We start from the raw sequence: 15,821 nt of genomic DNA, 5'->3' as shown, positions 1-15,821 counted from the left end.
GGAAAATAGATCAAAGTAAGTATGTAAACAAATTCATAATTATTGATTAGATTTAAACCACAAAAGATTAATATTCACCATCAATATAGCTATTATAGCAATTATGAATTTTACTGAATTCTTCACAACCAGGCTTACCACATGCTGATAATACACACAGGATCACTTAAAGCGGTACTAGGTAATGTTAGATAAAGAGCTGACAGTTTTCGCTGTAATCGTTAGACAATAGATAATGATAAAGGAACTGACAATTTCAGTCAAATTATCGCCATTAAAAGCACACCGTAGACTCGATTATCATTACTACCGCAAGATAATCCAGTCTCGATTATCCATATTTAAATTAAATCATTAAATGTCACTCGTATTTAAATCTGTTGAAAATCTCCAACATCATATGGCATCGAGAGTTGATTATGTTCGTATCATTAGGATCTATATCAAAAAAGTATTCCATTAATCTTATTTTTCTACAAAATTTGAAAAGTTCTGAATTAAGTAATGATTTGTTAATCATTGGAGTGGGGGTAAATTTTAAACCCCTATTTAATAATTTTGTTTCATTCTCTTACAATTTATATGAACTTAAATTTATTATCTTAATATCCTTTTCTTTTATTTCATCCTGCTCCTGATTACTCTGCTCCTGTCTAAACAATATTCATCCATTTTGTTTTCTGCCATAAATCTCGGTCTTGGAGATATATTATTTTCTCGAGATTCCATCCATAATTTTGTGGCGATCTTCAACTGTTAGTGTTCCGTGGTGATCTTATAAAGTTTCTGTTAGGGCTTTGACCCCTATACCACGATTGTGTATTCCCGTAATTATAATTTAAAAAGTTTCTGTTAGGGTTGTTACGTCTATATCTTGGCTAAGGTTTACTGTATTTATAAATTTATATTCATATCTTCTTTCGTTTCTGTATCTTGGTTGTGTTAGATGGATTTCATTTGGCGAATGTGTCCCATCCATTTTACCCTGGCGCAAGTGGCGCGATCGTGCCGAGCTTCTACAATTCACCACATGGTTGAGAAGGCGTCTGTATTATCAAGTCACATACGCTCTATCCAGGGCCCGAACCCTGAACTACAATCCCGAGGTAGCTGGCCGGCTATAGCTTGAAGCGCGACAACCCCTCCCACTTCCCAGATTACTCACTAGGGGGGTAGATATGGGAAATATGTAGTGGTAGTGTCCTAAAATGACGAAGATATGTTATATATACTATTCAAAAAAAGTAGGGGATATTTGATTTTGGGGGCATAATACTAAAATATGCAAATGACTACGAAAAAAGTCACTATAGAACCTAACAGAAGAAACATTTCCAGTTACATGTGACGCCCAAACGCACCAATAGCTACCGCATGGAATGCAGGTGATGCTTGGGATCATCATGGGGGTCCAACCCAAGATTTGCACTCTGACTTTGAATGTTACAGTCATTGTGGCATTGAATTCCAGGGTGGAAACATCAGTTTAATTGTTTTAGTGACCAGAAAACAAATTTTGATATGCGTCGGCTTACCCAAAATGAAAGGTTACGTGCCCTTGGCATGCTACAGATCGGCACAACACAGGCGGTTGTGGCGCGGACGATGAATGTTTCTCAGTCTGTCATAAGCAGGCTATGGTCCAGATACCGTGATACACAATCTGTACAGGACAGACCACGCTCAGGTCGACCAAGGGCGACAACTCAAGCCCAGGATCGATTTATCCGTACCTTGGCCTTGAGAAATCGTGTCATCACAGCAAATCAGATCAGCGCTCGTCTTCAAACGGACACTGGTGTGAGAGTGAGTGGCCAGACGATTCGGAATCGACTGCATAGGGGTCACCTTCGCGCCCGACGTCCTCGCGTGATCCCTTGTTTGAGAGATCATCACATTCAGGCAAGACGTCGTTGGTGTAGGGATCGTCAACACTGGGATAATCGACGCTGGAGCAATGTGATGTTTTCAGATGAGTCAAGGTTCACTGTTGATTTTTTGGACAGACGTAGGAGGGTGTGGCGTCGTCGAAACGAGCTCTTCCAAGACGTTAACGTCATCAGACATGATCGATTTGGGGGTGGTTCTGTTATGGTGTGGGGAGGCATCACTGTTGCTGGAAGAACGGCTTTACATGTTGTTGCAGGGCGTGTTACAGGCCAGTACTACCGGGACAACATCTTGGCAGTCCATGTTGTGCCGTTCGCACGACGTCATGGCCGCCGTTTCATCTTCCAGGATGACAACGCAAGATATCACAGGGCCAGGATCGTTACAGGTTACCTCCAACAACAGAACATCACCACATTACCTTGGCCAGCACTGAGTCCCGACCTCTCCCCCATCGAGCATGTCTGGGACATGCTTGGACAGAGGTTACGTCAACGTCAACAACGTCCTGCCAATGTCCAAGAACTTGCTGCTGCGTTGCAACAGGAAGGGGACAATCTGGACCAAAATGACCTTAGACGTCTCATTAGGAGTATGCCACGTCGGATCAATGCTTGTTTGGCAAACAGAGGAGGATTTACCCGTTACTGACTTGGTTGTGATGCTGTGGTAACTTTGCTGTTTGACCCCGGGTATCATTTTACCCTTATAATGGTCAGTCTGTGCCTTACTTAGTCTAACGATCATTTGGAATAAATCGATGAATGTGAACTTCATTTCATTTTGTCATTTGTTTCTTCGTCAGTTTCATTAGGTGACTTTAATAACACTTAAAAATCAAATATCCCCTACTTTTTTTGAATAGTATATATGAAACAAATATTCCAAAAATAGCAGATGCTATTGTCCAGTTTCACGCTTGAAACACAATATAAAATATAAGATGTAATAAGAGACATTATCTCACGTCACGTGAATAAGTTAAAAGGAAGGGATTCTTAAATCGTGACTAATAGTTTAAATTCATCATTTAAACAAGTTTCGCGTTGGCGTCAAACCGTAGGAAACTAATTCTCAGTAAGTATGTAAACAAATTTATAATTATTGATTAGATTTAAACCACAAAAAGATTAATATTTACCATCAATATAGGAATGAATATGCAAAGTTCCAAGATGATCCATTCAGATTTGCAGCCGATAAATACAAAAAGTGAGTGTGGCTCTGCCCGTGGGGGTTGGGTATGTAACAATATAAATAGGTACCATCCTGTTATTGAAATGACAACATCAATAGTTGCCGTCCTTAGGGTATAAGGACGCTAAAGGCAAAAATTGGGCGTGACTCTGCCCCTGGGGGTTATTATCACTACAACAATATTTGTTATTCGAAACTTAGCTCCGCTTCTTCATTTTTAAACGAAATCATAAAATGGTAAAGTTTAGATAATCGTTTTTCTAACATTTGGAGCCAAATTAATACCAGCAAAAACCCGATTTACCTCTTAAATAATGCATCTTTACGATTCGATTTATTTGATTTCGAAAAATTGTTTTAGGCTCTAGATTTAACCATGAATGAGAACAAGACATAATATCCAATTACCAATTCAAGTATGTTAATTATACCCAATAAACACGCCATTTTCGATATCGCTAAACAGAAATTATAATTTTGTAAAGCACCATAAAATGTTAAAGTGAATATCAGATGAAAGAAATAAATATTATTTGAAAACAAATTATGTTTCTACAGTTTGTCAAGCCGCAACCTATGTGAACATATCCGACACAGCTATTATGACGTTTAGTGATTTGCCTACAAACACTGAGATAAAAATACCGACTGGTATTAGTATTGTTAACAAGAATGGTAGCACCTGTCTGTTAGTAGCTGATCCATCCAAGTATGAAATACTAACTAAAGATTGCGACCCAATTCTCAATTTTCAAATAAAATCCGTGAAATTAAAAGATGCCGGTGATTATACCTGTTCGATAACTGATTGTAAACAAAGATTGATTGTTTTAGGTGAGTATAAGGTATTCTATACCGACATTGTAATCAACGGTTGGTTTCTAAACAATGATTGTTTGTCTGGGCTGATTGTAAACCATACAGGTTGGTTATACTGATTGTAAAAATTCTAAAATCTGTTGTTTAGGCTGGGTAGAAAAAAAGGCAGGTTATTAAAACTGATAAAATTTCTGGTTGTTTAGTAACTACGGGTATCGGCTGTCGTACACACAAAATGATTTTAATTATATAAATTATTTTCATGGTATTGATTAAGTAACATCTTGATTTTATCGATTTTAAAGGTACACCAACAAAGCCTGTTATAACAGCGTCTACAGACGATCTAAAGAGTGGTGGGGACCTGTCTTTAACTTGTGCAAGTGACTCGACTACACAGCCTTCAGACCATGGTCTAGCCTTTACTTATACATGGCTGGAGAATGAAATAAAACGACCGGAAGACACGTTATCTTTATATCTTAAAGATATGGATAAATCAATGTTTAATAACAGTTATATATGTATGGCACGTGAAAGACAAGGAAAACTGTCATTACCAAGTGAAGAATTTTTACTTCAACTGCGATGTACGTATAGAAAGATAACCCTGGATAATATAATGACTTCCATTAGACAAATGGATAATATTAGGACGTCCATTGTTACTCGCTATTTTATATAAACGAATTATCTTTTTGACTTCTGTGTCTTTAACTTTTTTCTACTAAATATTTAATTTAATTTATTTCAGATAGGGATACTTTCATCGTTGCCGTGAATGGTTATTCAAGTCCATCGGTGGTTCTTCGGAAGGGCGATACACTTAATTTTACATGTCATAGTGATGGTTATCCGGTTCTTGATAGTATCAATATCCAGAAACAGGGTGTTACATTTGAAACTATTCTGGAATCCAACATCGCAAATTATACTAAGATCGACATTGACTGCTTAGATAATAGAGTACTGAGATGTATAGGCCGTGGCAGAAGTGGGTATATATATTCCAACACGATAACTGTCAAAATAGCATGTAAGTATTCTAAATTACAGTCATGTAGGTATTACACGGGATGTAGGCATTACGATGAATATAGGTATTCAAAAATAGCATATGTAGATATTATAAACAGCCTTTAGTATCAACACGTGCCACAGTAGTATGGACCAGAAAATGAGTACGTTGTCATCAAAGCCATCCTGGAATCTCATCAATCGATGCGGAATTGTCCAAGGAACCTGCATGCCAAGTTTCTTATATGTCATCGAGTTATAATCAACTTGTTAAAAATATTCTTCAGTTTACATCAGCTTACCAACTTTGAGTAGACACGCATAAAATGTGTGGATTATTTGTTCTTGTCTTGGCAATTAATGTACCACTAACCGACGGTCGAATATGGAGAGCGGAAACGCAAAAAAGCTTACCACATCCGACGTGTAACCCATTCTTTTCTAGACTTTTGTTTGTCTGTGATCGTCTAGGTTTTTCTCTCCATTCCCTACTACACATGTTTTGTTGGCCTGTGATTGTCTAGGTTTGACACTCGTGTAGATAATATTGTAATTCTCTTCTCTTGAACTTCAACGTTGTGTACGTATTTACAGCAGCCAAATCGTTTGTTTATCAGGAACAACAATACAACAGTTTCTTGTATACATCTTTATATATCAAAGTAGAACAATTGGTTATAAGCATCAGGCGGTGTCTAATTATTCGAGCCCTGGGTTTTCTCTTTTATATGCCTAATGACGTCAAGAATTACCCAAATATGGACATGGGCTTTAAAAGAATATCTGGTAATTTTCTATCACTAGTATTTTACAAACAATAACAAATTAGCATTGACTCTAGACCTTATGTACTGTTTTTCTCCGAATATTGAACATAAATTAATTGCATTTTAGATAAACACATTAGCCTTGATTCTAGACTTCATGTACTGTTATTCTCCTAATATTGAAAACAAACTTTTCATTCGCTAAACCAACATCTATATAATTATATAATTATTCATGCAACATACAAACCCTTCTGATTACTATACGATTAACATTCAAGATTATATATGATCAACAATTGTCTCTCAACTTAAAAAGAATAAAACTGAATAATTGAAATAAATGTGGTCAATATTCTATTTTAATATCAGTGTGTAATTTTATTTACATCCCACTTCTACTCGTTGCTACTGGCAACCTTTGATAAAACTGTCCTGTTTATTTTCAATACATGCTTAAGAGTATCCGTGTATCAGAAATGTATAGAAAGAGTACTGTTCATTTCTGAGACACGGATACTTTTATACCGTTTTAGATACCTATCAAGCAATAAGTAGCGGACGTTTAGTCCGACCCAGATCGCAATTGATAACGATAGCTCTATTCAATGTATACGGGCAATGTACATGAAACAACTAGTCAAAATCATAGTAACAAAACAAAATGGGGGGAACTACATGGCAGTTCAAAAACATATACAATGACATTAAATTAACATAACAACATATTACAAAAATCAATTATTATACATATCAATTGGCATCTATTTCATAATTTGGTTTAATTTATATTAATTTGCAAAATATATAAATTAGAATATTGAATAATTATTTTAATTAATTGTGATGATAGAAGGCGCAGTTCTCTTGCTGGACACTTCACAGGCATTGAAAATAAGCAGGATGAAAAAAAAACGCCTAGAAAGTCATAAACTTTATTACAAATAAATTTCAACGGTGATATTCACCGATACACCTCGGAAAGTGTTCTAATAACTACTACATAAACCCGTTAAATTTAATTAACTACCCATTCATGAATATAGGGGTTTTTTGGGTTTTTTTATAAATCATTAAAGACCACTTAAGATCAAAAATCTAAATTTCATCTATGTATAGCCCATGGTTACTATATCAACTTTACGGCAAGTTCACACCAATCTGATTAAAATTAAGTCCGCTGTTAACGTTTAAGTATCCGACACGCCAAAACGCTTTTCGATTTTTCAATTACGACCTTAATCCGGTTTATTGGCTGGTGACGTCACAGGCACTACACATAGGATATACATTATCTATACAATATCTCACATTATGTACAATATAGCACTATCAATACACACGGCAACTGGGCAAGCGTCTATTGACGGTCCAATTACCACGTGACTGGCCTAATCATAATCACCGAATTATCGTCTTTTATTGGTATAGATTAGACATTTGTGATTGGAATATTTTAGAGTGAATTTAAAATGCCGTATCATGCCGTAGATCAATTTAAGCTGCATTTGTTTAAATAGGCCACGTGTCAAATGAAGATGACTCAAGAAATTAGCGCATTTACCGGTAATTTGGATAACCCCGTAATACTTGATATCCCAAACTTAAGTACAGAAATACAAATGGTGCCAGTCATTTGTCGATATATTCATTATTAGCTATATATAATAATAAAAACCATTTCTATACATAAAGAACAACTACAGTGAATATGGAATTTTCCGATGACTATGCATAACATGTACAATAGATCGCACTCATTTCTCTGCCAATCAACGCTTGCTATCTTATTATCATGTACCGTTCCATGTACTACGGGTGTAGTAAATGAGGTTAAACTTCGCCGCGAAAATTGCACGGGATCATTCGTGGAGTTCCTGGTTCCGTTTGGTGAGTGATTAAACTGTCAATGCTGTTGTTGTTGTTGTTTATTACAAATTTAACGTCCAATACATAATGCATGATATTATGGACAGGTTGATTTGATTAAGTTATTTACTTAAATAAAAAATAGAAGTTACTTAAAAACACTAAATAATAAAAAGTTCTTGTATATCTAAACGTCACTTTAAAACAATTTAAAATAATTAAAAGTTCTTGTATATCTAAAAATCACTTTAAAACACGGTTTTAAAAATGGCTTGAAAATCGTTGTCGTGGGAAGAGAAGGCGGGTCATCTTCTCACTTTGTCATAATGAAAGTTAAAATAGGAGATGCAATTGTAAAATACTTTTATTATAAAGAAGATAACCGATGTTAGACATTATAACCTAATCGTATCAAAAACGTTAATCCATCCATCAATTAAATGTTGTTTAAACGCCAATCAACAAACAATACGAGGCTACTTGATTACAAAAACACCGGTGAGTAATAATTATTGGGTAGATAGTAATTTTAAACAACTTATTAGTAAAACTTAATTTATTTTATACAATTAATGTGTGTGTGTATGTTTCTACCATTAGTTGGTTCGTGAGGTATTCACTGAGAGTGATGTCTTTGATCTGGCCGGCGTAAAAAAAGATAATTACCTAATCAACATTCTTAATCCCACTAACACCCACTGCTAACACCAACTTGAAATTAATTTATGACCCATGCTTGTATAACTTTTATAGTCGGATTGATTAATTAATGACAGAGATTAACGACACTACACTTTATGTGGAAAAGCGAAGTGCTCGCAGTAAAAACCACATAACTGGACCCGTATATTTTTTACATATTAAAAGTGTTCGTCCAATAAGTTCCATATTGTAAAAAATTAATTAAGAGTTCAGGACTTCAAAGTTTAAAAGTTGTAGGCACTCTAAATTGGATCTTAAATTAAAATGAATTACAAAACAAATTATTCCATATAGGGGGATTAAGGAATCCTTCAGGAGTTAAAGAATACACACGCCGGCTGTATATAGGTAATTAAGGAATAAACATTCCGAATATGCATTCGGTCACTGTGACGTCACTGGCGTCTGAGGGGGGATTAAGAGTGTTTTCGATACACACGCCGGCTGTATATAGGTAATTAAGGAATAAACATTCCGAATATGCATTCGGTCACTGTGACGTCACTGGCGTCTGAGGGGATTAAGAGTGTTTTCGATAATTGGCAAAGCCGTTTTTACGGAAGGTCTATTTTTACGACTTTGAATGAAGATAACTGAATTAATTTCAACCAGATTGGCGTGAACTTGCTGTAAAGTGGATATAGTAACCATTGGCTACACGTATCTCAATTCTTCCGGGACCATCTTATGTGCACTTTAATAAAATTCTTATCTATTAACTTAGGTCAAGTATTCTAACGACACCACAATTAGAACATATTTACTCACCAGAAACTTAAAGACCATGACATAATATCAATTATATATTTTTAATAACATATAGTAGACGACTTTTTTTCTTTTCACAAATATATAGCATTATACGTTTTAAAGCATTATGCATTAAACAAAATCATAATCACTCACTTGCTCGATAATCTCGCAAATTTTAATAAGTCAATTATTTTACTCCCCAAATACACATAATACCGACACTTCTATTGCCAGAACTTTAATACTCAAATATCTCAGCTTATTTTTCATTACTCTGTGATCACCTATCTCTATATCACTACAAACACTAGATGCTACTCACGATTTATACAGTGACTACATATATCCTGGCAATTATATCCAAACACAACTAATTTTAGCCTTTACTTGGCTCACATTGTAATTTAGATTTATATTCAAAGTCTCAAAAATTTAGTTCTACTTTGCTAAACACATATAGACAAGACAGACATCACAAATAACAAGTCTAACATGAGGACCAACCATGAAACCTCTGTATTAATCACAGCAAAATATGTCTATCTTTCTACTACACCCGAATTAATCCCTCTTAGGACTTCGAATTTTGTGTAATGGTTTGAATTATTCGTACTTACCGTTTTATTTTATTTATATATTAGCGGAGCAGATGAAACAGTCAGATATAATTCAATGGCCTTCTTCTGTATTATCACCCATTACAAAGAATGGATTTACTTGCAGGTCCTCCACAGTTATACCCAAATACACGAGTTCCAATACGTCTGCATGCTACAAACAACTATTACAAATATTTGACTGTGAAAATACTCGACTATCCCATGCCCAATTACACCGTACAAAAGCTAACTCCAGATGGTTTCATACCACTTCCACCACCCCATGAGATTGAACGAATATATGTGGCATGTAGAATTCAGTTTTATAATTTTGATAAAGATGTTTTTGGTACTTACCAATTGAAAGCTGAGAATTCAGAAGGTATTCTGATAACAAACTTTACAGTGACAGGTGAGTTAGAACATGTACACTTGAATTACGCTAGACCACTCGACCAGCAAGAGTAGAACATTTCTTGAAATTATTTGTCAATCATTAAAGTATATAGATTATTTCATATCTACTCTGAATGTGTTACTATAAATATGGATTGTATTTTATATGTAGGACCGCCAGAACCACCTACAAATGTGATAGCATGGAGCACAACATCAAATTCTGCTCATGTGTCATGGCAACCGGGTAACAGCTATAACCTCACGCAAACATATAAAGTTTATATGAAAAATGGTGTGACTGTGTGGAAGGAACGAGGCTCGTATATTGATTCTGGGTCAGTTATTACCATAATTGTTACTTCACTAGAACCAAACACAAGATACTATTTCATGGTTGTAGGCCAAACTCTGGGCAATTATGGTTTTTATTCCGAAGTAGCGGAAGTCGTAACTATAAGTAAGTACTAATTGTTAACCAGATTGGGTTGAGGTTATACAGTTGAAATGTTAAACATATAAAGATCTGTTTACAGCAAAGAATTGACTTTTACAGAAAACAGTTGCCTTATCTTCAAGAGATAGGAATAATTATAATATAATGATCATAGAAATAATTATAATCATAGCTTAGAAATTATTATAATCTTAGAAATGATTATAATCTTAGAAATGATTATAATCTTAGAAATGAGTAAAACCTTTGAAATAATTGCGATTTACAATGAAAAACAAACATATTATCTTATTTTATTTTTTTAAATTTTTTTTTTTTTTTTGGGGGGGGGGGCACTTATAGCTGGTTATACTAGTATACATTACATACCCAGGTTATACCAGTATACATTACATACCCAGGTTATACCAGTATACATTATATAGCTGTGTTATACTACTATACATTATATAGCTAGGTTATACTAGTACAGATTATATAGCTAGGTTATACTAGTACAGATTATATACCCAGGGTTATACTAGTATACATTATATAGCTAGGTTATACTAGTATACATTATATAGCTAGGTTATACTAGTATACATTATATAGCTAGGTTATACCAGTATACATTATATAGCTAGGTTATACTAGTATACATTATATAGCTAGGTTATACTAGTATACATTATATAGCTAGGTTATACCAGTATACATTATATAGCTAGGTTATACCAGTATACATTATATAGCTAGGTTATACCAGTATACATTATATAGCTAGGTTATACCAGTATACATTATATAGCTAGGTTATACCAGTATACATTATATAGCTAGGTTATACTAGTATACATTATATAGCTAGGTTATACTAGTATACATTATATAGATAGGTTATACTAGTATACATTATATAGCTAGGTTATACTAGTATACATTATATAGCTAGGTTATACCAGTATACATTATATAGCTAGGTTATACCAGTATACATTATATAGCTAGGTTATACCAGTATACATTATATAGCTAGGTTATACTAGTATACATTATATAGCTAGGTTATACTAGTATACATTATATAGCTAGGTTATACTAGTATACATTACATACCCAGGTTATACTAGTATATATTACGTAGCTAGGTTATACTAGTATACATTGTGTAGCTACGTTATACTAGTATACATTATATAGCTGGGTTATACCAGTATACATAAAATAGCTAGGTTATACTAGTATACATTATATAGCTAGGTTATACTAGTATACATTATATAGCTAGGTTATACTAGTATACATTATATAGCTGGGTTATACTAGTATACATAAAATAGCTAGGTTATAACAACAACATTTTGTCATTAATAGAGCTTGGTGAGAAACAACAAGATCGGCCATCTTTAACACAAGATGACACGCCTCCTTCTACAACACTTCCAACAATAAATACAAGTGTGGGGACAGAAGGCCCAGGGGAAGAAGACCCAGAGGAAATAAGTTTTGGTGCTGGTATTGGTATTGGTATAGTGATAGGTACTGTTGTAGCCGCCCTGATCTCTGTCTTTATACTTTTCATCAATAGAAAATTTGGTATGATATATTTATGCCTCTGATTCTTATTTTTATCATTTGAACTGATTCAAGATGGAAATATATTTAATCTGCAGTACAGTTAAACTGGTTTCATAGTTAGTGCAGAAGGACAGGGAATATATATAGTGGATATGGGTTAGTTGATTAACGGCATACTGTATACAAGACATTTAAACAATAATATATATTGTACAAGTCTGAAGTTAAATAGTAAGACAGTTGTTTTAATCTTTGGTAAAGTATATTATGGGGATCTCAGAGGCAATACTAACTGGCATCTCAGATTACAATGTCGTCAAAATGTATAATTTATACATGTGGACTTCTTGTATAACTACTTAAATAGTTCATGATGGAATGAATAAAAAGATGAATCTTATTGGTTGTTAATATTTCTATGATCTTGGGGGGTTGGGTGGCCGAATGGTTAGCACGTGCGCGCTGCGCTGTATCATACGGTCTGTCATTGAGTCAACTGACAGGGTTTCGATTCCCCGGTTGTACGCGACAAGGAGTAGGGTCGCCTGTCCAACCTCGTGGGTTTTCTCCGGGTCCTCCGGTTTCCTCCCACTGCTAAAGACCCCTACACACAAGCGAATTATTGAAATAAAATTGAACCATGTGTTAGTCCCGAAATGACCTACTTTGTGTCGAGTGGACGTTAAACCCCATTTCTCTTTCTCTCTTTCTATAATCTTGTCAAGAACAGAACAACACCCCAGAGAGAGGGGTTACACATAGGCATAGCCTGTTCCCCAATCCAAATTCAGATTTAATGAATAAAAATATTGTTTAAAAACAAAACAAACCAACACTAATGGGAATTGATATACATTACAGGCACATAAAGTCTGTCCTTGGTATTTGATGTAAAGTTGTATAGAACGGTTATTAAGATCAATGTATCATGACATTAATCGTATAATCCAATATATATATATATATATATATACAAACAGAGTAAAACGGTTTAGCTCGGAGACACTAATTATAATTGATAAAATTGATAAAAGGTGTAAAACGAAAGATAGTATTCTGGAATTATATTGGGTTAGGGTTGGGTTAGCCCTAAATACACTACTATATACAATACAGGTTGGGGGGGGGGTACGGTTGAAACAATAAAAAATGGTGTAATTATATTATTTAATATAAAATACAATAATATATACAATAAAGGGGATGGGATGAAATTACAGTTGATACAATAACAAGGTTGATTGAAAAAAATACCAATCAAAATAAGTGATACTATACTGATTAGAACGATATACTAATGATTTAAGAAAAAATGAAATTGGCCCCATTCAAAAATCCGTATTCAGTTTGCTAAGGGTTATAAGAATATCAATTGGTCAAATCCTGACTTAATTCTAGTTTGTGTAATTACAGCCAAGAAGAAGAATGTATACGCACAGCCTGTACCGTTACCACGGCCACTACCATATTGATGTCATCAATACAACACAAGGTAAGACTCCTTCTCTATACCTTTATCTATAAGTAAGCTAGTGTTAACCTCATTTCATGACTAAGTAAGCTAGTGTTAACCTCATTTCATGACTAAGTAAGCTAGTGTTAACCTCATTTCATGACTAAGTAAGCTAGTGTTAACCTCATTTCATGACTAAGTAAGCTAGTGTTAACCTCATTTCATGACTAAGTAAGCTAGTGTTAACCTCATTTCATGACTAAGTAAGCTAGTGTTAACACCTCATTTCATGACTAAGTAAGCTAGTGTTAACCTCATTTCATGACTAAGTAAGCTAGTGTTAACCTCATTTCATGACTAAGTAAGCTAGTGTTAACATCATTTCATGACTAAGTAAGCTAGTGTTAACCCCATTTCATGACTAAGTAAGCTAGTGTTAACCTCATTTCATGACTAAGTAAGCTAGTGTTAACCTCATTTGTAAGAGCGAGTGGTATAATACCAAAACTATGATGACATGAATTGAACTTTTATAAATCTATACTATTACAGACTATTCTCAGTACATATCACCAAGACCACTACAGTAACCATACAGACAAGATTATCAACAAATCACCAAGACCACTACAGTAACCATCCAGACAAGATTATCAACACATCACCAAGACCACTACAGTAACCATCCAGACAAGATTATCAACAAATCACCAAGACCACTACAGTAACCATCCAGACAAGATTATCAACAAATCACAAAGACCACTACAGTAACCATCCAGACACGATTTATCAACAACACGATTAACGAGTGCACATAAATTATGAACAGATCTTCAAGCACATACATGTGTTGACTGTATGTGCTATTTAAAACTTTAAAAACCTTTATACAAATTATATTCTTTTTATCTATTTTACTCCCTCCAGAACACCTGATACCACCTTCTAGAACACCTGTTTAAAACCTTTATACAAATTATATTATTTCTATCTATTTTACTCCTTCTAGAACACCTGTTTAAAACCTTTATACAAATTATATTATTTCTATCTATTTTACTCCTTCTAGAACACCTGTTTAAAACCTTTATACAAATTATATTATTTCTATCTATTTTACTCCTTCTAGAACACATGATACCACCTTTTAAATCTGTATAATATATAATTAACAACTAGTAATCGCGGTTCCCTGTTTAAATATACTATTCAAAAAAAGTAGGGGATATTTGATTTTTAAGTGTTATTAAAGTCACCTAATGAAACTGACGAAGAAACAAATGACAAAATGAAATGAAGTTTACATTCATCGATTTATTCCAAATGATCGTTAGACTAAGTAAGGCACAGACTGACCATTATAAGGGTAAAATGATACCCAGGGTCAAACAGCAAAGTTACCACAGCATCACAACCAAGTCAGCAACGGGTAAATCCTCCTCTGTTTGCCAAACAAGCATTGATCCGACGTGGCATACTCCTAATGAGACGTCTAAGGTCATTTTGGTCCAGATTGTCCCATTCCTGTTGCAACGCAGCAGCAAGTTCTTGGACATTGGCAGGACGTTGTTGACGTTGACGTAACCTCTGTCCAAGCATGTCCCAGACATGCTCGATGGGGGAGAGGTCGGGACTCAGTGCTGGCCAAGGTAATGTGGTGATGTTCTGTTGTTGGAGGTAACCTGTAACGATCCTGGCCCTGTGACATCCTGCGTTGTCATCCTGGAAGATGAAACGGCGGCCATGACGTCGTGCGAACGGCACAACATGGACTGCCAAGATGTTGTCCCGGTAGTACTGGCCTGTAACACGCCCTGCAACAACATGTAAAGCCGTTCTTCCAGCAACAGTGATGCCTCCCCACACCATAACAGAACCACCCCCAAATCGATCATGTCTGATGACGTTAACGTCTTGGAAGCGCTCGTTTCGACAACGCCACACCCTCCTACGTCTGTCCAAAAAATCAACAGTGAACCTTGACTCATCTGAAAACATCACATTGCTCCAGCGTCGATTATCCCAGTGTTGACGATCCCTACACCAACGACGTCTTGCCTGAATGTGATGATCTCTCAAACAAGGGATCACGCGAGGACGTCGGGCGCGAAGGTGACCCCTATGCAGTCGATTCCGAATCGTCTGGCCACTCACTCTCACACCAGTGTCTGTTTGAAGACGAGCGCTGATCTGATTTGCTGTGATGACACGATTTCTCAAGGCCAAGGTACGGATAAATCGATCCTGGGCTTGAGTTGTCGCCCTTGGTCGACCTGAGCGTGGTCTGTCCTGTACAGATTGTGTATCACGGTATCTGGACCATAGCCTGCTTATGACAG

At 35.3% G+C, this 15,821-nt stretch overlaps 1 protein-coding gene across 1 annotated transcript; it reads left to right on the top strand.

The window, feature by feature from the left end:
• The first annotated feature begins 3,648 nt into the window (after positions 1-3,648).
• Positions 3,649-14,424, top strand: LOC126821772 (uncharacterized). Its single transcript, XM_050550263.2, has 8 exons — positions 3,649-3,921; positions 4,212-4,496; positions 4,661-4,942; positions 9,738-10,025; positions 10,182-10,469; positions 11,823-12,044; positions 13,440-13,518; positions 14,032-14,424. The coding sequence occupies exons 1-7, from the start codon at positions 3,690-3,692 to the stop codon at positions 13,496-13,498; spliced, it is 1,656 nt and encodes a 551-aa protein (XP_050406220.1). The 5' UTR covers positions 3,649-3,689; the 3' UTR covers positions 13,499-13,518; positions 14,032-14,424.
• Positions 14,425-15,821: the final 1,397 nt, after the last annotated feature.

The sequence above is a fragment of the Patella vulgata genome, chromosome 5, assembly GCF_932274485.2.
Source record: "Patella vulgata chromosome 5, xgPatVulg1.2, whole genome shotgun sequence".
Classification (NCBI taxonomy): domain Eukaryota; kingdom Metazoa; phylum Mollusca; class Gastropoda; family Patellidae; genus Patella; species Patella vulgata.
The sequence above is the reverse complement of the archived record's forward strand: the minus strand, read 5'-3'. Positions and strand labels throughout refer to the sequence as shown.